We start from the raw sequence: 25,775 nt of genomic DNA on the forward strand, positions 1-25,775 counted from the left end.
AATTTTCCTTCTGTATGCAGCAGTGAAATGCTAAGTGTTAGTACTTATGATAAATAAAGAACTTTTTTCTTCTTATCTCAGAAATTCACTTATAAAATTTGCAGTTAATTTCTAATTTGGTTGTTCAAATCATGACAATAATCTTGAGTAAGCAGCTATAGCATTTTTGTACCATGGCACAGCATTCTGCATACATCAGTCCAAATGATCCACTAAAGTTATTATTAAAATGATAGAACAAATTGCATTTACACAATATTAAATATACCACAAAGAGTAACTGTGAAAATTGCTGGCATATACAGCTCATCTAACCTTGGAACTCAAATTGCTTTTCTAATTTGCTGCCCTAATCCTTAAACTGTACTTTTGTAAAACTGTATTTTTGTGTTGAGGGGGAAGGAAAAAAGCAAAGATCACAAACATTGACAAATTTATTAAATTACATAGCAGAGAGAGAAATTATCATATTAAAAAGACAGAGCTGGTAGAACTATACCTGACCATTGCCACAGAGAAATTACCTTCATTTCCCATTATTGCTCTGTCAGAGGTGCCAGAGTCACAGCCTGCAGCTGGGGCCAGTGATTTGATGTATTTCCCTGCCTCTCGTGGCACATGCAGGCTGCAGAGAGTGTCAGCTGGGCTGCTGAAAAGCAATTCTGCCTCTCTGGCTACCCCAGCATACCTGAGGATTGCTGGTTTACCTAGCTGAGGTTGCCAACAACCCGTGTGTGCAAGGGGCAAATTCCCCCCTCTGGCATTAATTTTGCCGGGGTGTTCTCTTTAATGCTTAGTAATGGCACTGGAAGTGTTGGTGTAATTTCACGGGTAGTGTAATTGCAACTTAACTTTGTGGCTGATCTCTTCAACAGATGGAAGCAGGGTGGGGGTGGTGATGAAACCCACAGGAAATGGGTGCTGCTGTAGGAAAATGCAGATGGAAAAAAGGAGACACATAAGAACAGAGAAATGGAAGAGAGGGAGAGTGAGAGAGATCAAGGAAGCAGGAGGCCTAAGAAACACGCAGCAGAGGGAGGATGCTCTGAATGACCATTTCTTTAGAGAAAACTAAATGTAACTAAAAAGAGAATGAAGAATTTCATTCAAATTACAGATACCAAATCCTTTAAGGGACATACACAAAAACATACAGTATGGCGGTCAGGTTCTCTGGGACCCTTGCATTCAAGTCCCTGCTCCTCAGCAGACCCTTAAGCCATAATTAATGAGCCTTCAACTCACCCATGCTGTGGCACTCATGTTTCCCAGAGCCTCCATGCTTGTAATGGCCAGTGGCAAACTCCAGGAACAGGACTCAGTCAGAATTTGCTATCTCAATACAGCCCTTCCACATATTTTTCATCAAATCCCTCAGGACCAGCTTCACAGAAATGCAGATTTACAACATCTCAACAGATTCCCTGAGCCTGGGCACCTGAGCAACCTAGGTGCCACAATGTTTTGCCTCTCTGAGGTAGTGTGAGGATAAAAGACAGATGCCAAGGAGAGGTCTTGGCACATCAGGCTCAGCACCACGCACCTGAGGGCATTCTGTGGCCAGGACCCAAGCTAAGGTATCTACAGGAGATGGTTTTGCTCCACAAAATGCACCAGCACTCTGCTCTGCTCCAGATTTGAGGGTGTCATAGGAATGCACCCTGAGTGCTGCTATGCCACTTTTATCCCAGATCTAGAGCAGGTGATGAATTTTTTTTGGTCAAGAACTTTTCTGCACAGATTCATGCCTCTAGAAGTGTAAAGAAGTTGGGCATGTCAAAGCAAGCCTTAAAATTGAACCAAAGGGGGCATCAGGGAAGAGGAAAATTCAACTGAAGCTCAGCTGTCTGCATCCAGCATAGCCAGACCACAGGCAGGGATTTGCTCCTGCTTCCTATGGCAGTGGTTGGAGGAAGCGCGGGTAACAATAACCTTGACAGTCATTGCCTGCTCTGGGAAGTAATTTATTCATCCAGGTACCATTACACATTGAAAAAATGTTATCAGAGTTTGAAAAGACAATAGTTCAGATGTGCTTGATTTGTGGACTATAAATACAGGTAAAGGCAAAGGAGGCCTAACAAAGCAGTGCATCACAAAACAGTAACTGCAGGTAGATTTCAAGGCTGAAGGCCAGCTTTTATGGTGGTGTTTTATGTACTGCCTATGAACACCAAGCGAGGATGAGAGGCACTGTACTTAATAAAGGGGTCCTTGATTATTTTAAGAAATTAGGCCTTCTTCTGTTTTTTTCCCCTCCAATTTGCTTCTGAATTCAGTGGATACAAGATCCTGAAAAGAAAGCAGCCCTGAGAATTTGAATTAATGTTCAGGAGGAAAAACTCACAGAATTTTTGTTTTCTGAGTTCATTCATGCCAGTCCCATCTCAAGCACATCCTATTTCTGTGGCCTATAAACCAAAGACTGTGAAGAACTGAGATGAGTAAAACCTCTTTAGTGAGAGCCATTGCTGTAGTTTGAGTCCTGATAAACATAAAAACTATTTGTTGACATACTGTGTAAATATCAACTAAATAATTATTTCAATAAATGTGGAAGTAGGTTGTGATCACATTGAAATGGGATTGGTATTGTGATTTTTGTTCAAACTTGGGTCAGAAAACTTTAACTCAGGCCCCCAAAGTTTAATAATATATTTATGGTCCTGAAAATGAGTGCTGGGGTTTTCACAGACGACAGGTAGATCTGCTGTCACCAGACTCAGCCAATATTGCAGCTCTGTGTTGAATTATCTTTGAAAATACATGTGCAAGTTTGAAAATTGCATCTGGAACCATTTTTCCAAATGCATCTTACAGAAAACCCTTACAAGACTCCAGATTTTAGCTCAGAATTGCTGGCCACCTGTGCTTAGGCACGGGACCAGGACATATGCGATTCCTAGCAGGGGAAATGGGGGAGGAAAAGGGAAAATGTCGAAGAGGAGAGGTTTAGACATGCGGAGGAGTTTCTTCAGAGAAAGTGAGATTAGACATTGGAATGGGCCGCCCAGGAAGGTGATGGTGGAGTCACCATCCCTGGAGGTGTTTAAGGAAAGCCTGGATGTGGCACTCGGTGCCACGGTCTAGTTACATGGTGGAGATCGGTCACGGCTTGGACTCGATGATCTCAGCGATCGTTCCCAACCCAACTGATTCTGTGAAATCTATTCTTTTCAACCACGCTACCAAGCGATGAAGCATCTCTAGCCTGCAGCGCGAGGTGGGAATTTTTCTAGACTGTGGTGGATACAGAGCGAGTCTCATTTGGTAACTCTGTGTGGGTGAGGCTTTCCGGTGCGCAGCACGGAGACAGTGGCTCGAAACGCTGTAGCAAAGGCGCTCCGGGAGACCCGGCTGCCGCCCTGGGCCGGGGGCCGGGCCCGGCGCGGCGGCAGCGGCGGCTCCGCGGGGCTGCGGAGCCGCTCCGGCCCTCACGCACTGCGGGCGGGGGGAGGGGTGCCCGCCTTCCCAGCCCAGAGTGTGCATGTCCGAGTGACGCATTGCAGGTACGAACCCACCAATCAGCGCTCTCCTTACGGAGTCCCCACACTCCTCGGCATTTTTTCCTAAAATCCTCTTCCGCACAGAGAAATAGTCCCTAGCCCCGGTCCCCGCCCCCCTTCTCTCGCTGCCCCCCTTCCCCGCGCCGTTTCACAAGCGTTGCTTCCCCCAGTTCTCCGCAGCTCGCTCCTTCCTGCGCCGGGGCTGTGGGGCAGAAGGAGTGGCACTCGGGGTGCGGGGTGCCCTGCGAGGAGAGCGCGCAGAGCCGGGACTCGTTTCGCAATCCACTTCACTGTCGGGGGAAGGGGAGGGGGAGGGAGCGGCGCGGAGCGATCCGGGCGGTGAGGCGGTTTATGAGGCGCCGCTGGCGGGCGGGCAGGACTCAGTGTGAGGCGAGCCGTGCAGCGGGAAGGTCGCGCAGCGTGCGCCCCGTGCAGCCCTCAGCTCCCACCGCACCCCGCAGCCAGGCCGAGCCACCATGGTGAGTCCCCGGGCACGGGGCAGCCGCGGGGTCCGGCGGGCGCCGCTGCGATGCGGTGCGGAGGGATGGGGGCGGCTGAGTTCGGTGCAGATGGGGGGCGGGGGGGAGGAGGGGGGGTTGGCTGCTGTGGGGCGAGGTCGCGGGCAGAAGCGTGTGGGGAGGGATGAAGCTGACCCTCGCCGCTGCCGGCGGGCTCAGGCCGGGGCGGAGGGTCCCGCTCGGAGGCGCCGTTTGCGTGGGAGGAAGTGGTGGTGGCGGTGGCGGCGGGTCCCGCCCGGGTCCCTTTCCCGCCCTGGGGCGTTGGTGTGGATTCAAATCCAAACGGCCCCTGGGTCGGCGGGAGCGCCGTGAGGCGGCGCCGGGCGTTGCCGGGGGGAGCGACGGATAGCGGTCCCTCCTGGGAGGGGACCCGCAGGCTTGGGAGGAGGGGGGAAAGGAGCTTGCCACGATGGCACCAGCTCTGCTTTCTTATCGCTTCCTCCCTCCCTGCTCTCGGCGTGTGCTGCTGAATGAGGCAGCCTGAGCTGTCCGGCTCGCTAGCGAGGTGTGCTGCGCCTGGTCATAATAATGCACTGCGGAGCCCAGCAGCTTCTGAGCAGCATGATGATGAGGGGCAGGCTGTGCCTCACTGCACCATCGCCCTCCTCGCTAGACCTGTTGTCAGCTCGCGTTGGAGCCCCTGTCGATTCTGTGGTAGCGCCATGCTGTTGGTGGCTCTGTTGGATAAGGGATTATTTGGTTTTTTTGATTTTTTTAAAATAATTTTTGCTTCCCGTTTTGGTCATTGCGGAGGACAGTCCTGCGTTTTTAATATTACTAGCGAGGCGTTTAGAATTGTAATCCACTATCGAAATAGAACGCATTTTGTGATATCGGAGAATGGTTTCAAATTCAGTCTAAAGGATGTGAGTTTAACGTTTGTTGGTTTTTTAAAATTAGAACAAGTGGATGCTGAGAAAGGTACTAAAAGGAGCAATTCTGTTGCAAAAGCAGCACCACTGACCACTTAGTGCTATCTCTGCATTAAGAGAAGATGCAGTAGAGTGGAATTGTCTTTTCATTCATTATATTCTTCTGAGGAATCAAATGACTGTCAGCTCATCACGTTTAATGTGAACGATGGCTACTTAAATTTTAAGGGTTTTTGAAATGCTGTCTCCGGGCAAAGAAATTTGGTGAATAGAAGCCTGAATTTATTCTTTAGCTTGAATTGCGAACTTACACAGCAAACCGTCCATAAAGCAGGGGGGAAAAACCGGCAATGAATGTAGTAACAAAAGACTTACTGCATTTAGTCATCATCTGTGCAGAACCAAAAATGGAGTATCTTCAAGCAAGGTCCGTGTAAAAATGGGTGTGTCCAGGAGGCACAGTGACACTTTGACTGTGGTTATAGTTCATCCCGACAGACCAGACTGGCTCAGCCTGTGACTGACCAGTGTTGCCCATACGAGATAAGACAGAATGATTTGTTCCCAAAACAAGCTAACCTACCTAAACCTGACTTTAGTCCATATAGTCTAGTCCGGTTGTTGTTCCTTAGTCATTCCTGCCAGAGCAGAGCTGTTCCCTCAGGTGCGCCTGCGAAGCGCAGCGAGGAGCGAGGTCTCGGAGGGAAGCGGTGTCGCCGGCGCTGTAGCTGCGCCCTGGGCAGCGCTCCCGCCCTGTGACTGCGCCGCAGCCATAGCGGCTGTGAGGGAACTCCACCTCTAGAGGCTGCGTGTGCCACACAACGGCCGCGCACACGGCACAGCGGCTCCCCTGCTTTCCCGGGAGCTTTGGCTCCTTTGTCAGGCCCTCCGCGCAGCCTGCGCGTGGGGGGATGGGGGCTGTTGCAATGAAAATTCAGGCGCTGCAACGTGAATCGCAGAAAGCCACGTCAAAGCTGCGATGGCATCAAATGAGGGTTTCGGGTGGCTCTCGGCCGCAGTGAGGGCATGTCCGAGCTCCAGCGTGGGCGCCTCACAGCCGGCGTTTGACAGCACGGGGAAGGGTGTGCGCGCTGTCACGCGTGTGCTGCACCATCACAGAGCGCTCCGGGAGGCCCCTCCAGGAAAGCCACGGCGGCCTGCGAGCGGCAGGCAGGGCTCCGGGCTGCTCCCTCCACCTGGGTGGCACGGCAGGCTGCGAGCTGGCAGGCTCGCTGGCTCCGCCTTTTACTGCTGTTGCGCAGCAGCGCCCGCAGAGCCCGGCACTGCAGAGTACAGATGGTGTTTGTTCAACCTTGCCCCACCTCCCCGCTTATCTTTCAACTGCTTCATACCTGTGCCTTCTAATAAGCTTTGTGCTCTTCTCAAACACTGCACCTCTTACAGGTATTGTCAGAGTTCATCCAAATTCGTGGTTAGGGGTCTTAAATTGCTGGAAGAGTTTATAAAGAGGAAAGAGTTTGGGAATGCATAACAACTTACATACTGCTATGTCATGTCTCTGTATAAAATTGTTTATATAAAACAGTATGTGACTCAACTTTGTAACCCATAAGTATTGACCTAAATAAATAAACTAGGTTCTTACTGCTTAAATCTGATCTACAGTTTTCAATAGATATAAATATCTTATGGAAATGTAGCACATCATTCTCTTGACTCAAACAATAAAAATGTAAATAGCATGCAAAGGTATGAGTCTGTGTTAATGATACTCCGTAGCCAGGGGAAAATCTGTTAGGCTTCTGCTAAGTGACCAGCAGAACACTTCCATCCCAAGGCTTGGTTTTGAATTGGTTCTGTTCTCAGCAGTACTGCTGCCATGCCAGTCTTTTCTAGCAAAAGGTGGAACCTGCATGGGAATATTCCTGCAGCAGAGATGAATCTGTAGCTGCCAATTCCCATTGCTGCTGCAGGAGTTCCTCAGTAGCGTGGTCTTGGTTCTTAGAGTAGGTGAGCCCCAGCCTGAGTGTGGCCTTACCTTGGGCCCTTGCTGTCCTGTGTGCACAGAGGGCTTTGTAAGCAATTCAGCATTTGTACCACTGCTCAAGCAGCCACCTTCACTTCTGCTACAGGAAGAATAACCAGCAGCTGGTAACTTACATGTTCCCATGCAGCATGAAAATGTAATTGAAATTGGCAAAGTAAAAATTGACAGGTATTGTAAATGAATTTTTCTTAGTCTTCCCCTGACAGATGCTAATATGGAGTGAGGATTTGGTGGGCATAGTTATGACAAAGTTTTTCAGTCAATATTGCAGTAATTATAAAAAAGTTGCTGCTTAAATGGTCACAACAGGAAAGAAGCTGAAAAAGCAGTGGTGTATTTCTGCGGTGAATATGTCTTTTCTGTATTTTTTTTTTGCTTCAGTAAAGAGCTCAGGAAGTTTCCCTTAGGAGGAGGTGTGTTACCTTGTTACTGCAACTCCACTCAAGCTATTCAGAACTTGAAGAATCATCTGGTTTGGGAACACAGGGAGAGCATTTCTACAGTCCTCAAACGTGATGCCCTTTCAAGAGCAAAGTTCATTTTGGGTTTGGCCTGAAAGATTGATGGTTTTCATTGCTATCAAATCTAATGAATTCAAAACTGGTGAGAGAGGAGAATGAGGCATACACTGGAGCTTACCCAACTGATGCAGAAATTATCTTAGACTGCAGAGCCTTTCTCTGTTGTCCATGTTACCTTATGTTAACTGAGTCAGTGCAGTCAATGGACTAAAAAAAGGTGTAGACAGGCTGTATGCCACTGAAACGACCCATTTGAGCTGGAGCTGGTGGCTTGTCTTTTACAGCCAGGTCTTGGACATGGAGTTTCATGTAAATCAGGGGATGGTTTAATTCTATTGAGGAGTATGTTTTTCTGATTTAGCTAATCTGCCTTAAAATTGGCACTTGGAGGTTACTGTTGCCTTACTGAGACCTAAAGTGTTTTGTGTTGAAGCTGAAGCTGGTAGCGTGCTGTGTAAATGAGTTTTTCAAACCAGTCTGTGGTTCTAAAGGGGCCTTGATCTTGCTGGCACTGCTTGGATTATTGATTGATTGGTACACGTGGTAATCTATTACTCGAGTGTACGGGATATTGCAGGGTCTGGAGAGGATAAAAGGCTGCCAGTTCTACTTAGCAAGCAATCCTGATGACTTTTGAGCTTTATTAGAACTATTCTAGAATGTTACAAATCAGTCCTGAAGAGCAATTACCATACTCAGAGGCCTCTACAAGTCTGTCTTATTTTGCCTTGAACTTTTGCTCCAACTCTAATCATATTCTCTTTTATTGCAGGCTGATCAACTGACAGAAGAGCAGATTGCAGGTGAGGTTTTTGTGTGGTATTGTTACTCCTGCTTGACCTGGCACGTCTCCTAATCCAGTGACAGTCTGTGTTACACAAGATATTTAGCTTTCTTAGATACTAAAGTATTATGGTGGAATGTTTTAATTTGTCACCTAATTTTTAAAGGCTTATCTACTGTAAAAGCACCATGGATATAATGAGTTCTAGTTGTGTAGTTACTATAGTTAAACAATCCTCACAGCTTTTCTGGCTAGTAAACTGGTGATTATTCTCTCATGACGACAAAATTGTCCCAATTGCAGACTGAAAGGGGGAGTGGGGCACAGGGGATGACAACAGATCTGGTGAAGGCTTGGAATCTGCAGTGCTTTTTTAACAGAAGGCAAAAATAATTTACTTTGCTGTCTCCTGTCAGCAGAGATGTTTGAGTGGCTCTTGTTGATGACAGCAGAGACTGGCTTCATGATGACAACTCTTGATATTCCATATTTGGAACTGTATTGTGTACTTGGACACAAGTGTTGTGTGTGCTGCTCTGATGGTCTGGCACTTGCTCTGAAATGCTTAAATAAATATGCATCTGTTATATCTTGGTGTTGGCCCCCTAGAAACAGGTTATGTGCCCTGGCAGCCATTTACTGATGGCAACAACTTGGGGTTATGTCCTACCCATGCAGGCTGCACAAACTCATCGGTCCCATTGCTCTCAGCAGACTGATCTTAACTGCAGTAATACATGGGACTTAAAGCTGGTAATGCAGAATTCAGCTTTGCCACACATGTTCAAGAATGTCATGATTTTGATCTGACAAGTGTATAGTGTTAATACTGGAAAGTCTTAGTGTGCATAACTGTCCCCTGAAATTACTTTAGAGGATGTTGGGTTCTGCTGAGCTAATAGTACCAGGGCAGGCATACGAAGAACAGCCTCTGAGATACTTCTGTTTAGTTATGGTGCAGCTCTTGAGGACACTGTATTAAACAGAAGTGTCATTATGAGCTGGTTTGTTTTTGCCATAATTGCCAAATCTGAAGTGTTAAGAACATTCTTCTGTAGCTTTTAGTCTTTAGAAGCCTGCTTTTACTCAAAGGAGACTAATTATGGTTTTGTGGAAAGTCCTTAGTCTATTTACTTGTTGCCATGGTAGTGTCTTACAAGTAAGCACAAGCCAAATTTAGTTCAACTTCGGGTTGTTTTTTTTTTTTGGGAACTGGCCTACATAGCATAAGGGTTTTGTGATCAGTTTAGTTAGAGCAGGCTTTATCAGTTGTCGCTGCTGTCTTTCCAATAGTGGTTCATTGTTCTAGTTGTTAATTGTCAAAGCTTTATTAGTTGATGTAGCTAATTATGGAATATAATCAGGAAGCTTATTAACACTACCTTGGGATTAGTGTCAACGTTCTGTATTCAGTAATGATCATGTACTCCTCTGAGGCAAAAGTAGATATTGATGAGTCTGTCATACAGGACCAGAGGCTTTCAACTGCATGGAAGGATTAAAAGTATATCTTAGTGGCCAATGTAAAAAGGCCTGCCACTTTCTGGGCAGCTGTGATGTTTTGTTAAGCAAATGTATTTGCAAGTAAACCATGAACCTCGGTTGTGCCCACTGGTGGTGTGTGAAGGAATCATTCTCAGCACTGCTTAGGAGAGGTTGCATCTGGTCTTGCATGGGAAAACTCTTAAAGACACAGTTTAAATGGTACACAGAGACTGGCTACAAGAACTTGAGCCACCACCATTCCAACTGAGCTTCCCTGGGGATCTGTAGCGTTTGGTTTGGAGGCACACATAGGAAATGGTACTGCAAGGCAGAGGTGACATTCCATTGCCATTCCTAAGACAGAACACCAGAGTACGTAAAGCAGCCACTTCCCCAGGACTTAAATCCTTCCCCCTCTGCTGTGAAGCATCACAGTGCAGTTGTTTAAGGTTCCAGATGGCATTTCCTGTGGAACATGCTGATCAAATAGCACTGAAGCTTCTTGTCAGTGTAGGTCGGGGTGAAAACCTTTCCAGATTTTGTTTATATGAAAGACTGATACTGAAAGCCAAGTAGCTACAGAATGGTAATAGTGGCTGCAGTTTTATTCAGTAAGAACTGAAGTTGCTAAGTCAAGTGGCTCTCCCTTTGGCTAAGTGTTGTATTACAGAGGTAATGGGGTCAGGACTACCTGGGTGGTCAGATGGCCGAGCAGCCTGAAGATGCTTTTGTCCCAAAGCCAGCTGGCCAAGTGAGCTGTCCTTCCCCTGGAGTCCAGAGTTCTGAATGGGCTCTGTGTGCAAGCAGGCCTATGTATGGTGTTCACTGCCTGGTTCCTTTAGTGTGCTGTGGTTCTCTGTTGGGGATTTGGCCACAACAGGAATTTAAAATTTGTCATCGTAGAAACAGACATGTTGAAGCGTTGAGGTCCTGCTAGCTGTGAAGAGAACAATTGACATTCTGCTATGAAAGTTCCAGACATAGCTGGCTAAATTGTGTAGCAGTGGATATGGTAGTCCTGGTTCACTGAACATATTAGGTCACTGAAGGTTGCCCCTTCATTTGGAAAGGTGATGTGGTGCACAGATGCCTCAGAACTTATGGCTGCTTAAAAGAACATTCTGAGCTGGGTTCTTAGAGTTCACATTGTTGGATTAGCATGTCTTTCATGGGGCCTGGAAGCAGTCTTTTTCTCAAAATGCAGGATGCTTTTCAGAAGGGTGGAAAGGCTGAGACCGTGTAGCCTTAGCAGAAACTTTTCATTTTTGCCAGTTTGGTATGGAATAAAGAGGATTTGCTTTATATGCTATATGGAATCATGGTGTTTAGGTGTGCCTGGTATGTTTTATCACCTTATGTTGCAGGATGCCAGAATTGAGTTGCTCATTAGACTTCAGTGTTTCATAGGTGCCTTCACTAGCCATGGCTGCAAATCCTCCAAAGCTATGCCAGGTTGTTATTGTTGTAGTCTAACTGCATCTGTGTATGTTGTCACTCCTTTGTTCTAATTACTGGAGGTGGTTCCTGGAAGTGGTTAGAGAGGTATTCTAGTGGTATTCTTGACTTGATTCAGCATTTCAAGCAGGAATAGGCTGTTAATCTTCAACTTGCTTTATTTTCTTTATGATTTTTAGCTGGTTGCTTCTTAACCTATTGCAACTTTGAGTAAAAGAAGGGTAGAGTTGCCCTTGGAATGGTTGATAATACACCACTAAAATGCCCATCTTACAGAAAGCAAGTCTTTGAGTTTTGTATATGAATGAAGCATAGCCCTTTCTAAGCAGAGTCACTGCAGTACTGTGAAATGTGCTTTATGTTGGGTTAGTGGTGGTTGCCTTTCACATGAAGGATGAAGAGGTTAACAGCTAAATGTTTTGAATAACGCTTGAGCACTTGACTCTTCATGAGGATGCAACTGTCCCCTTTTGAGGTTCTTCCATGATAGAATGTGAATGTCTACTAGGATTGACCCAAAGGCATTTTCTTCCCTGGTGTAGGACCTTAGCCCTAAGAAATCTGTTTGTTGCCTCCAAGATAACTAAAACTAGCCCCCCAGAGACCATTTGGAAGGAATTCCAGATATAGGTTGTATCTCCTTGTTTCTGCTTGGTGATTTTTTACATACTGGCTTGAAACTGTTTCTACTGGTCCTGTGGTAGCCTTGCTCTGATTCTGTTGGGCTAAACAGTGGGGGTTGGCTCTTGGGACACTTGAGACTTAAATGTAGAAGAGTAGTGGGGTTTTTCCCCTCTGTGGGATGTGACTGTGTGACTCTGGTGTTGTAGCTGTATTCATGAACTATAAAAACCTATCTTTATAGTTGAATTTTTACAACTTGCCAGCTTGTACTCGCCTCAAGAGTTTCAGAGTATGAAGTAAAGGCTTCATCAGGTCATGTGGAAACACAACTTTTACTGTGACTGATTCTGGTCTGGGAAACCCACCATCTGGAAAGCTGGCTGCATGGAAATGTTGAAAAAAACAATAACTGGAAATACTTGTGATGCAGGAGTACCCTTGAGCTGACAGGCTGTCCAGAGCTGTGATCTCTGAGATGGCTGGAAAGCTGGGAAGGGATCGGAAGTCTGCAAAGGAATGGACAAGATGCTCTTGCTTAACTGCCGTGTGTGTGTGAGCTTGCACAGTGCAGTGAGCTGGTTTGAGGTCTGTGGCCAAAGACAGATGGCATGGATGAAAACCAAGTCCATTTTTGGACTGGACAATTAAACATGTTATGCTTGTATTAATATTCCTGGCCACGGTACAGCCATTGTGTAGGGGGTTAAGAGATGGTGTTGAAGCACAGCAAAACAGTCTTAGGACCAGTCAGAAACATTTCTGTGGGGGCTGTTTCAGGATACAGTAGGGCTGGAGCAGTTTTGTGAGCAGCCTTTCAGCATGAAGACTCCAGTGGCTTTCTTCTTTGAACCATTGTGGTAGCATACAATGTTCAGACATCTGTGTCCAGCGGAAGTGGCTTATATTGAGAAACTTGGGTGTAGTTTGGTCTGATAATACCTTTTTCCGTTGACTCATCTCTATCAGTAATAAAAGTGCTATTCAGCTGTGGCATACGTACCTTTAAAGTACCATTTTCAATTTTCTCGTGGCAGTTCCATATTGTTTTATTTTGAGATGCAATTCCTACCAAGGATGCGGATCATTGTAGTTGCAGACAGCTATTTCAGCGCCATATTAGGAGCCCTTATTCAAGATAGACAGTAACAAACATCTGAGTCTTTTGGAAATGGATGACCTTCCATCCTAATTTAGGTCAGCATGTGGTTCATCAGTAGACTGGTGGGTGTGTTTTCAGATGCTGATGTTGCCATATTGCCATTGCAATTACAGCAGGCTGAACAGTGTACCAAAATTTTCTTAAAGACTGAAATCAAATTTTGTAACTTGCAGCAATCAGTAGCAGTGAATTTGATTAACATTTCAAAGCTTAAGGGATTAACTTTGTTTTTTTTTTGTTTTATACAGAATTCAAAGAAGCTTTTTCACTATTTGACAAGGATGGTGATGGTACTATAACTACAAAGGAGTTGGGGACAGTGATGAGATCACTTGGTCAAAACCCCACAGAAGCAGAGCTACAGGATATGATCAATGAAGTAGATGCTGATGGTAAGAACTTTACTGATCAGTAAATTAGTCAAGTGCCTAAACCATATTTTTCTAACAAAGATTTTTCAACCTTTCAGGCAATGGCACAATTGACTTTCCAGAGTTTCTGACAATGATGGCAAGAAAAATGAAAGATACAGATAGTGAAGAAGAAATTAGAGAAGCGTTCCGTGTCTTTGACAAGGTACTGTAATGTCTACGTGGAACATTTCTGTTAAGAAAACTTGGTCTGCTTCTAACGTGCTTGCTCACAGATCTGAGGGGTACTGTCCTGTCCCAGAGCCTCTAGGCTGGCCAGTCACCCTAAAGCTCAGCCTACTGTGGTGGTATGGGAAAGTCAGAGGAGTTGTCAGGATAGTAATAAGTGACATAATTTAAAGTACTGCTTGCTGTGATACTGAAATACTTCCAGATGACTGGCAGAAAATTGTTTTAAGTATTTAAAATGTTAATGTTGTAAGTCTTTTATGTAGTCTTTGCTAAGTAAATTGCTAAAAGAATCTAAAGTTACTCAGCTTACTTAAGATGCACCTTGGAGCTGAAAACATGATGTGAAGTGCCTTGGGGTGTGGGAAGGAACACTTCAGTTGAGTTAGTGTACACCAGTACTTCAATATTCAGTGTCCCAACTCATACTGGGATATGTACAAGTGATCTCTGAAGTCCTTGTGGCTTTATGCTGGACTCCCATGAAACAGGCACATCAGATAAGTAGCTTCTGTTCTGAGAAATCACCACTTCAACCACAGTCATGTGATTTAGTAGGCATCCATCACCTAAGAAGTTGCAAAAGGGGGTGATTGCATTGTTCATGGTTTAAAAATGTCAGAATAGGACAGTCAAAGGCTATAAGCTTACAGTGCCCAAAGACATTGGACAGTGCTGAAGATATGCTTACAGCTCTCACATACCATGAGCAAATGCTGGTGCTTAAGGCTGTGTTACCTTCTTAATGCTCAATTTGCTCTGCAATGTTCTTAAGTTATAGTTAAGTCATTAGGCCTTAGGCAAGTCTATTCCAGTGTTCCTTTTTCTCCTCCCAGGATGGTAACGGTTACATTAGTGCTGCAGAACTCCGCCATGTGATGACAAATCTGGGGGAGAAGCTAACAGATGAAGAAGTTGATGAAATGATTAGGGAAGCAGACATTGATGGTGATGGTCAAGTAAACTATGAAGGTAAGGAGTTGTTAATTGTTTCTTTTGGTGTAGCACTTGTCATGCTCGTTCTTGTGCGGGTGCTGTTAGCCACACCAAGTTTAAATAGGGCAGTGTTCAGACAAGTTCATCTGAACACACAGTGTTCCTTCTAGCTAATCTTCAATTAGTATGTACATTGTGTACCTCTCAATGGGTTTAAGTGTTATTGCTGCCTTTGTGCCAAAGGCAAAAAAGGGCTATTTCGTTGTACAGGGTAAGAATTGACTTTGTAAATCTAATGATGTCTAATGACCATTAGAATAAGCAAGTTGTCAAGAGATGTTCATGTGCTGTTCATACTGTTAACTAATGCATGTTGACCTGGCTGTGGGATGTCACTCATTTGTCCTCAATGCTTTTAAAATTACTTGCTGATCAAAAGGGAAAGCCTCTAAAATACACAGAAATTTCAAGACCTTCAGAAGATACTCTAAATACATTTATTTCATGTAAATCGGCTACAACAGTAATTTCTTTCTATTTCTTCCTGTCTTCCTGACATTGAACTGTAAATGAAGTCATGCAAGCAGGAGTTCCTTTAGACAGTTGTTTGCAGCTGAGACACACTAAGCTTGACTTTTTAATATGTTACAGAAAACATCTAGGGTACTTTCAGATAATCTGTGCTATTTCTGAGGCAGATATGCCTTCCCTTTAAGGCCTCTTTCATTGTGGCCTAAGGGTACACAGACATCTGTGAGTGAAAAGTAACTTTTATGTACAAGGCTGCTGCTTCATCACTGTTTGAGTAGGCTGTTCAGAGACTGGCACTGGAGAGTGTCTGTGTCCCGATTGTTTCCAGTTGCCCTTTCAAAGCTTGAGCAGCCAGTTAACTCCTTTTAGGTTCTGGATTTCCTGTCATTATTGTACCTGAAACTATGGTTCAGCAAGATGAATGTAGAATCCTGTTTTGTGGGTTCGAACTTGAAATGGTTTATGACTAAGCATTGAATCAGTTGCTTGCTTTAAAGCCAGCCAGGCAAAATAAAATACTTAACTATTCCGCTCTGGAAAATCAAAGTTCAAACCAACGCAAAGTCTGCCTGTACCGTTACTTAGTTGATTGTCACTTCAGTGTGATTTGTAGGGATCTTTTAGTCATTCTTGGATATTTTGTCCCCATCTGTAAGTCTGTGGGCATAGGACCCTCTAATGTTTTGTCTTGGAAGTAAGGCTGTTATCCAGTTCACTGATGGACCAACTCTTATGGAAAAATAAAGGCCTTTTGCCATTAAAAATAGGAGGAGTTTAGGTGTGATTAGTGAAAAAGAGGACTGTCTTGAAGATGTTTTTTTGACTGTAACTGAAAATGCAGTTTTGAATCAATGTTCAGCACTAGTAAGGCCGCTTCTCAGATCTTGCAATTCAGATTTTTTTCCTTCAAATAACCTATGCAACTCTTTCCTTTTACAGAGTTTGTACAAATGATGACAGCGAAGTGAAGACGTTGTACAGAATGTGTTAAATTTCTTGTACAAAATTGTTTATTTGCCTTTTCTCTGTTTGTAACTTATCTGTAAAAGGTTTTTCCCTTACTGTCAAAAGATTATGCATGTATAGTAATTAGAAGGCCATTCCTCCATGTTTTTCTCCTTTATCTTACTGTCATTGTTCTGATTTTTGGAAAATTGATCTAAGTAACAAATGTTGCATGTGGCTTACTCTGGATATTTAAGCCCTTCTGCACATCTAAAGTTAGGTGAAGTTGGTTAACTGAGGGAACATCTGGATTGTCTATTAAAAAAGTAGCTTTCTCTAGGAAACTTAGGTATGACTAGTGTGACAAGTTACATAAAGTAAGCCAGGGTTTACCATGCATTAGCTGATCCTTAGTTCAAGCAACATGCTGGTTCTAGTTCTCGAGTACATAGGAGTTTTTCCTATAGGAGTTTTTACCCCTTTCTGTGATGGGAGGAAGAGGACTCCTGCAGCTTACCTGCAGGATAAAATGATGTGAATAGCATATATCGTGTGGCTAATGCACTGTAAAAGTCATTCTCCTAGCTTACTTCACGGTAACTTGTTTGTGGCCATACCTGTAACATGTTGTTGAAATGTGGAGTCTTAACGTTGTAGACGATTGACAGTCAACAATATGAAACTTAAGTTGCACTAATGCAAAACGGGTGATTTATCCAGGTACTCGTACACAAGTTTTTTTGTACTGCTGGTCCTGTGCCAGAAAACATTTTCTCCTCTTGTTACTATGCTTTTTAAACTTTGTTTAGCCACTTATTTTCAAAAAAATCTGCTTATGGCACGATTTGCCTCAAATCCATTCCAAGTTGTATATTTGTTTTCCAATAAAAAATTACAATTTACCCATACTGTTTCAATGTATCCTTGAATTATTTACAGGAATTGTTCAATGCAGTTGCTGCTCTGTGTTTCAGTATGTAGCAGTTTGGTTTGCTTATGCAATGGATTGGCTGTCTTAAAATAGCTTGGAAGGTGAAAACTTAGTCCTTAAACTCTGGCCCTTAATAGTATTGTTGACTTGAAGAAGCTTTCTTACTAGTAGTTTAAAATGTATTTTACAGTCTTGTGTGGAGCTTGGTGCTTCAATAAACTTACCGTAGTGACTGGCTATGCCCACTATCTGTAGACATTGTGAACTGGATGTTGACCTAGTTCAATAGTTGACCTAAAATTAAAATTCCTTGTTCGGACAACTAAACCTGTTTGCTTTCTTTTAATTATTTTGGAGTTTATTCCCTGTCAGTTGCTACATTGGGGTAACTTAGTCTCACACTTGGGCTTTTCTGAAACTGCCATGTCTGAGTTGCCATTCAGAATGCAGTCAGCTCAAAGTACAGAAGGAAAACATTCTCTTCCTCATTTCTTATTGAGCATGACTGTGCTTCTAGCACTAGTTTTCTGTCAAGGTTTAATTTTTGTTAAAGTGGAAGACAAACCTGGTTTCTACCAAGGATGAATCCAAGAACTCAAAAGAATGCCAGAGGCTGCTCGTGCCCATTGCTTCTCTGCTGGCAACAACTGCCTTGACTGTACATGTGCAGTATGGTTATCTTGTCTGGGGGTTCTGCTGGCCTTTAAACAAAGCATTGGCCCCTGCCTCTGGGTACCACGCAGTGCTCCCAGCTCTGCAGTTACCTAATTTTTAAAACTGTTCCAATCATCTCTGATGTATTTATAAATGCAGTGAGCATCTAAAATTAGGACAGCTGTTCAATCCAAATTCAGGAGCACTTAATCAAGTGTTTATGGTCACTGATCTTAAAGCTCTGCTCTCTGAGGACTCTGAACAGCTCTATTGATTTTCCAGAGAAGACTTGTCAAAAGTGTTTTGATAGCCAGCATTGGAATGCCTTAGAACTGCTGTTTGTGTGCTGGCACTGATTCAGGAAGCTTATGCAGTTTTTCTAAATTTCCTAGCAGTTAGGATTTGCCTTCTAGAAAGTAAGTTACCAAACTGACACTTCCTACCCAGTCTTCATCCTGTGCTTCTAAAAGCTTGGGGCAAGACATACTTAGGATGGCACAGGTTGAAGAAAGTTTTCCAGAAGCATCAGAACAGGTTGAAGAAAGTTTTCCAGAAGCACCACCTGAGATTCTGAATTGCTGGAGTATTGGATGTCTCATTTTTATAGGTAAGTAATGCAAACAGGGATCTGACAAGAATTTTTGGTTTAGCTGATCTGGTGCCTTGATTTGCAGTAGGTTGGGAATCACACTTAACCCGTTCAGTCATCTGCTACAGCTCAGTATGCACATAGAAACATCTAGGATGAAAAGGGGAAGATCTCCAACGGAATATCACAATATCCCAACATTCTGAGTTAGAAGGGGGACCCACAAGGATGATGAAAGACCAAGAGAATGGCCTTTGTCATGATGAATGTGTGAGAAGGCCACTTTTATTTACAGTCACTTTATCTGTTCCCTGCTTGGGGTGTTCTAGTGTCGGGAATTAAAGCTTCTGGTTTTGTTTAGGGTGAGTGTCCATGTTGCTGTTATGTAAATGAAATGCCCGATTTCTAGGCCAGTAATTGAAGTCTTACAGCCCTGTTTACTTAATTCTTTACCTGCAGGATGGGAGTGGTAGATTTCAGTACTTTCTGCTAGTGGAAGAATGTCTTGTGAGACAGAGTAAGTCAGGTGTGGTGGAAGCTAATGGCATGGGTCACGAACCTTTTGGCTGAGGTGCACTTGCAGGTGCTTTTGCAATTGTGAAACAGGCCTTGGGTCACTAGGCAGTTTTCTGGATGTTTGTGTGTGTGTGAGGAACACTCTGACATTTCAAGTTCAGTTTCTGAAAGCTTTACAAGAGACAATCCATCATCCTGTCAAATAGTGTGGAGGTTCTCATGTTCTGTTCCAGCTCAAACAAAAGCTTTTGTGGCACAGCAGTGCAGTGAAACAGCTGGTGGTGTTTTAGTCCAAGCTGAACATGGAGGTGGGAGATCTTAGGCCCAAAGATGCTTCCCTGTGTAGGCCTAGGGGGACATCCTAGTGATCCCTGAGAGGAGGGAATGAAGACAGCCAGATTAATCTTAGTAGCACCACTGGCAAGGGGAGATGGGCCTAGATTTGAAAATACTCTCTTTGAACAGGACAAATTATTTCTTTTACAGTAAGTGGTAAAACACAGATGTGGAATCTGTGCAGATTCAAAACCCAGCTGATGACATGCTGGGCAAATGTCTCCAGCAGCTCCTGCTTTGAGCAGGGAGTTGGGCTAGGTGATCTCAAGAGGTTTGTGCCAAGCTAAATGATTCCCAGAAGTGCTCCTGCTAGCTTCCTGGGCTTAACTGTTGTGTCCAACCCTACCTTCATCTGGTGACCCTTCCAGTGAAAGAGGATCCACAGTTGCATGGCACAGCCTGGTAAGTTTTGGAGTCGGTCTCTAACACTCCCTAGTAGCTTTAGGAATCACCAGGCAGGAGTAAGACACTACCTCAGCGTTGTAGGTGAGCCATCCTTTAAAAGCTGCTCATTATCACTTGTGGCTGTGGAGTTTTGATGGGGGAAGTGCATGGCTGGATGAGTAATTGCGGTAACTGGACAATTTGCAGCCTGTCAGAAGAACATTTAATAAATTAATGATAGCTAATGGCTAAAGGAGAAGGTTAGTGAGGATTAAGGGCCTGCTAATCAGATCAGTCTTACTATTTGGGTGATACTATAGCTTAGAAGGTAGAGGAGCAGGTGATGCAGGAGTGCAGCTGCTGGCCCCGCTGCAGGCGATGCACCCTGGCTGTTCTGGGCTCTCAGGGCTCAGGCAGCCATGCCTGCTGCTCTGGCAGAGTGGGCTGCTCTCGGAGATTGGTCACCAACCACCTGGGCACCACGAGTGCTTTCCTGCACTTGTGTGTGTCGCTTCTGGGACTATACTGTGTCTATTGGACTCAGGCCAGTTTAGAGAAAAACTGGTTTGCTAACTGTTGAGCAACTAAAAGGAGTTCCCATAATCTCCTTGCTGGCCATTTCCAGTGGTGGTGGGTGGGAAATACTAGAGACACTTGAAAATTTCTCCTTCAAGTACTGCTTTTAAAAATGGCTTTTCTACAGGAGTCTTCATGCTGTAATAGACAACTAAGGAAGTTTAACTCGGTTTTTTAAATCAGACTTCTCAGTTAAAAGCATTCAGCTCTTCAAAACTTCTGTAAAATTGAGTCTTGAAAAGTAATCTTTTTTTACCAATGAGAATAGTAGGTATTTGAGATGGCAATGTATATTGATATTCTGGGGGATGCAATGTGAGTATAAAGAAAAAAATGTCATCTTAACCAAAAGGTTCAGACAATTCTGAAAATCGTGTACTACATTTTATACCTATGCTTCACAGAACCTTGGAAAGGAGGTTGAATTGTCTTTGGGATGGAGAAAGATGACGGAGAATTTGAGAGTTCTCTTTTCTATTTATAACTCCCTTTATAATTTAGTACATGTTTGTGATTGGAATGAGGAGAACTAGCTTATATCTGCTCCAGTTTCTGGCTTTGGAAAAAAAGTTTTCTCCTACAAGAATAGATGGCTTGTCAGGTTTTCTATTTACTCTGTTTTTGAAGAATTCAGTTGTTGATAGCTGTGTATACACTAAAAAGGGGTTTTAAGACTTACACTAAGTTTCTGAAGAAAATACAGAAATTACTGGAGTAGCCATGAGGACCTCAGTTGTCCAGTATCCTCCAAGGGCAAGTCTGATGTCATAGTGTCATCTTTGTATGATGTAAAATAGCATATTGAAATGGTTGATTCCCTTCTACCTGCTCCTTAGAAGAATAATTCCTATGTGTTTTCAAATATGAACTATGGAGAAGAGAGCATTTATTTCAGTGTCCTGAACTTGAGAGTCCTGAGATACAGTTCAAGAGATTGTGCAAAGATCAACTGGGACACCTTTAACAAAGAAGATTCAGTAAAGATGACTTAAGCAGTAATAGCCTAAAGATGAGGTGTATTCCCTGCACAAATTGGGTGATGTGACACAATAGCTCCTGATGACATTATTGAGAGTTTCAGCTTCAAGCTGTTGAAGAATGAGTCTGCTTTTTACTGTGTCTGCAGAGTAGCAGATAGTTCCTGCTCCAAGATCTTGCCATTCAAGCAGGATGTCATGCAGTGTTCTGCAGCGTCTGCACACTGGTACTTGGCTTCTTCAGGAAGAGCTGAGCAGAAAATTGTAGTGAAAAAAAGGAGATGGAAAAGAAAGGGGCTGAAAGAATATAAAATTAGGAGAATAGCATGAGAGGAAGACGAAAGTTTGATGCAAATGTCTAATAATTGGTGCAAGATGAATCCACCACTATTTTCTGAGTAGTAGCAACACTCTAAGGGCTGGAACCCCTGCCTTGTTCCTGCAGGGTGTTCTCAAATGGCAAGGGTGGTAGCTGGGTTTATACATTTCTCATGGCCCCCAAAGTTGGAATTTAGATTGAAATAGAGAATTTAGATTGTTCCAATTGCATAATCTTCCTCTTGCAGATCAGACCTTTGGGTAGGCATGTACTTGCTCAGGAGTTAAACTTCCCTATTAGTAAACCAGTACTTTTATCAGTAGTAATTGACACCCTGAGCAGCAAGCAATAGCAGCTCCCCATTCGGTACCTCTCCCTGAAGTCATTTAGGTATCACCATCTTGTGCTGCCTGGTTCCTTGGGACAAGGAATGCCTCAGAGGTCAGACAGGTATTTCTGTCTGACAGGCTTGAAATTTGGATAGTTGCTGACTACCATCACTACAGCACATCCCTGGTCCTGTGGTACCTTCTTAAAAGGCACATGCTTTTTGGCAGCCAGAAAAGTGCTACTAATGGCTCTTGAGAGAAGGAATTTTTGCCAGCTTTTTGTGTCTGGAATGGCAGAGTAGTTGTCTCTCTGGAGTGACAGGTAATTTATATTTTTAAACTAAATAGAGATGTTTTTTCACCCTGCTAAGATACACAACTCTTGAAATAAAATGGGCAAAAGAGGATCAGCTCTCTCCCATCTTCCCACTCTGTTGTGATTCCTGAACCAGTAGAAAATTTGCAACCCCAGGAAGGCTGTGGGGTTTCACAGTTGCCTCTATTTTTAAGGTCTTTAAGACTCTGACTACCATAATTTTTTTTCCTATTAAATAACCACTGTTTTTCAAAGACTAATTAAACCTGAGGCCTTTGAAAGACCTGTGAAGCTCCCCGTGTCTGAAGTGGAAATGCAGAGTGTTTTATTCCTGCCAAATTAGTCAGACAGACTAGGAAAACCATAATTTAAGGTCTACTCTAAAGCTCTATGGTTAGTGTAGTCTTTACATTGATCTAAAATGTCTTGAATATGCTTAAAAATAAAGTTTCTTAATGAATGGGGTTGTGTGACAATTTCCAATAATTTGGAATTGATTCACAAAGCAATGTTATATGTCATTAGAATTTTTCCTTTTTTAAAGATGCTAGAATTAAGACACTGCATAATTGATTTGCATTTTCAACTCTGAGAATGCTAGGCATTTTTCCATGGAGTTAATAATGGCATTTATTTATACATGCATTGCACTTTAAAAGGCTGCCAAGATAAAAAGTATTAGAGGATTGTCTTCTGTTGACTCTCTGAGGAAGTCATCCCCACCAGGCAGATTAAAAGCCAGTTTGGAAGTTCATCTGAAAGCCAAGAGCAAAGGAGCACTTTAGCAATTCTTCTTGTAGTTTTAATGATTCATTATTCTACCAGCAGGACAAGTTCCTTCATTTTTGAAATGGACTGTGATGCCCAGGCTAATCATGAAGTTACACCTCTCTGCTAGCTTTTCCCCTTCCAGCATAGCAGCATAACTGGATTGATGCTGTGGGGGTTTCTGCAGGCAGTAGCTTCCCTAAAACCTTTAAAATCCTTTTGTGGTTCTGTGCTGGGCCTTGGAAGGAATGCTACAAAGTAATCTCCTCTGTCAACTTTTGCTTTCCCTTGAATTTCCCTGGTTTTGCCTTCCCCCAAGGAAGCATTAGCTAAGGAGACCCATCTCCACATACCCTGAAGAAATCTTCATGTGGTCCAAGCTGGAGGTCCCTAAATTGCCATGATGTAGATTCATCATTTATCTGGCATAAATTACACTTGAACATGGCTACTGAAGAGATGTAAAAAATGTTTTTGCTGTTTTTCTCTTCTTAAAAAGTAATCCTCACTACACAAGCAATGAAACTGGGGAAAACAGGGAAAGGGGTTCATATGCATTGTCCTTGCTTTCTTGGCTGCCTCTATCTAAAGAGAAGTCTGCTTCCATGTTAGCAGTTGAAAGATAATTAAAATCAGTCATTTGCTTGTGGAGCAGATTGGAAGTATTATCAAGCCTGAGACCTTATTTCTCATCTGCATTTGAGAGAAAAGTACCTCCTTGCATTCTGTCTGTGAAGTGTAGGCAAGCAGCTATTGAGGTAACATGCTGAATGTTCTTAAGCAAACTGGCAGTTTTCAGAGAACATCTGATGCAATTACATTTTCTATCAGAAGCATGGGGGAAATGCATCCTCTATTAAAACGTGTATGTTTATGTCTTCAACCCTCTCTTTTGCACCGAGCCAAAGCAGCCTGTTTTCACCAAAAATGCTGAGAGTTACATCCATTCACTGTTTGTTTAGCAGGATGAAAGGAGTCATGTAAATGGTATCCTCACTTGAGTTGAGCCTTTTTTCTTCAAAGGTGAAAGGCAGATTCTAACTTGCCTATCATCCCAAAGGGCAAAATTTCACTTCCAATCTAGTACAGCTCTGAAGAATACTCTAGCCTGTTCGGACAAGAGGCTTGGGTCAGCTTTTCACAGCTCTGGATTGTTTTGCTATTTCAATAATTTTTGTAACAATCTATTTATAATTTCACTGATGAAACAATTAGGATGCCACATTGGGTTGTGCTTTCATCAGCTTTTCACTAATTAAAATAGAGACAAATAGAGAGTTTCCATTTCCAATCTTCCTTTAGAGAATAAACTGCACAAGAAACTCACCTGTTCCATCAGCCAGTGCTAATGGTAGTTATGCCATGTGCCATTGCCTGCAAGAAGCCCAGCTCAACAAGTGAAGCCCACACACAGTTTCAAAGGAGAAGGCAGAGGAAGGTTGTCTGTCTATCTGTAAACCACAAATTTGCATCTTCCTACTAAGTGCTACTGTGTGCTCTCTTCTTATTTCTGGAGGCATGACAGGGACAATGTTAGCAACATACTGGTTTAAAAGCACCCTGAAGAAATCCCAGCACCTTATGTTGTGAAGACAAGGTAAACATTTATGCACAGATGAGAAACAGTAGCTGTGGCTCATTTTCAGAGTTAAAGGGTGGAGGTTCTAGGAATTGTTATTTTGTAGCTAAACATGACCTGTAATGTCTGCTGGAGTTGAACTAGATCAGCAATGAAATTTCCCCTTTAGGATGATTGGCAAGTTAAAAGCTGCCTTTCCTCTTTGAGGAAAAAAGGCCCAACTCAAGTGGAGGATACCATCTGAGATTTAAAATATGTTGCTCAGAACATTTTGCTTTTGTGTTTTCACAATTTTCATGTGCAGAAGTAGGTTGGTTGGGTTTTTTTAATTCCCCCAGGGAGACATTTGAGTGCTGTAGTTAAAGGTTCACTTTTTTTTTTTATATTAGTCCTATTTCTTCAGTTCTCACCACCAGTCTCCCTTTTGTGGATGCAAGAAATCTCCAAATAAATCTACTTATTTACTTTTTGAGTTTTTGTGAAAATCACAGATACTGCTGATCCTCCCTCCCCTTGGTCTTATTTTCTATTTAAAATACAGAGCTGGTGTGTTTAATTGTTTGATGAACTCCAGCTATTCTGACCTTTTTGGGTCCACAGTCATTCTTGTGAGATAACTTAATTTTATCTTCACTGTTCAGAAGTTGTCTATCCTTGTGGGCAGTACTCTGCCCTGAATCGTTGTGCTTGAGACAGCATAGGGAACAGGAGACTGTCTAGTGTGACAGGTACACAGCAAAAAGGCTTTTCACCTCTTGAACAGAGATTTCATTTTCCTCTTCAGTGAAGCTTAGAAGACTGTTCAGGGCACCTACAGAAGACTGAATACAGCCTACATGAACCTGTGGCCATGGAGAAAACAGCCCCATTTCAGATCCTTACTGTTGCTCATGGTATGTGTGTATTCTAATTCACTCATCACAGAGAGGGTCTATCTCCTCTGCTAACTTGCATCCTCAAAGTAGATCCTAGCAAGGAAATTCTTTTTCAGGCTTGCTTGTTTGGCACAGTGCAGCAATCTCAGTAATATGGAGATGAAAACAAAAGTGGCATATGAATTTTGAGCCACTCAGTCAAGCTACCCACAGTGATAAATCTGACATTCTCAGCTCAATTTAAATTAACTTACCAAAGAGGTTTTTGGCTATTTGCCATTTATAATTCTTCTATTTTTGTTTGAAGACGTACGTCTTAATTTTCATCTTAAAGCTGTTTTTTCCCCCAAAAACATTCTCTATTATAGTAGAGCAGTTTTGTGCAATGACTTAATTATAAAAAGTGCTTTAGAACATCAGTGGAGCCTTAGCTTTATGGGGAGCTGTGCTTAAGCAAGAACAGAACCCTGAAAAATACCTATGCAAGAGGATGGGCCATAGAAAAATACCTATGCAAGAGGATGGGCCATAACCAGGAGTCAGTTTCTGCCTTCAGTTCCACCATATTGTTCTTCTCTGTCACGTGGAAGTCTGGGAAGTATTGTAGCTTGAGGGTCCTGTCATCGTGCTGTCCCTGCTGACTTGCTTCCAAGGTATTAACAGTATACCAGGGCATTAAACCC

At 43.3% G+C, this 25,775-nt stretch overlaps 1 protein-coding gene across 1 annotated transcript; it reads left to right on the top strand.

Moving 5' to 3' along the window:
- The first annotated feature begins 3,818 nt into the window (after positions 1-3,818).
- Positions 3,819-16,851, top strand: CALM2 (calmodulin 2). The gene is made up of 6 exons (XM_064708934.1): positions 3,819-3,985; positions 8,198-8,228; positions 13,181-13,324; positions 13,402-13,508; positions 14,368-14,503; positions 15,938-16,851. The coding sequence occupies exons 1-6, from the start codon at positions 3,983-3,985 to the stop codon at positions 15,964-15,966; spliced, it is 450 nt and encodes a 149-aa protein (XP_064565004.1). The 5' UTR covers positions 3,819-3,982; the 3' UTR covers positions 15,967-16,851.
- The last annotated feature ends 8,924 nt before the right edge of the window (positions 16,852-25,775 follow it).

Source organism: Zonotrichia leucophrys, chromosome 3 (genome assembly GCF_028769735.1).
Source record: "Zonotrichia leucophrys gambelii isolate GWCS_2022_RI chromosome 3, RI_Zleu_2.0, whole genome shotgun sequence".
In the NCBI taxonomy this organism is placed as follows: domain Eukaryota; kingdom Metazoa; phylum Chordata; class Aves; order Passeriformes; family Passerellidae; genus Zonotrichia; species Zonotrichia leucophrys.

What these genes read in the sequence shown, in the direction of transcription:
- CALM2 (XM_064708934.1), top strand. An exon ending in CAATGAAGTAGATGCTGATG is followed by an intron (nt 13,325 to 13,401) that starts GTAAGAACTTTA and finishes TCAACCTTTCAG; the next exon opens with GCAATGGCACAATTGACTTT. An exon ending in TGGTCAAGTAAACTATGAAG is followed by an intron (nt 14,504 to 15,937) that starts GTAAGGAGTTGT and finishes TTCCTTTTACAG; the next exon opens with AGTTTGTACAAATGATGACA.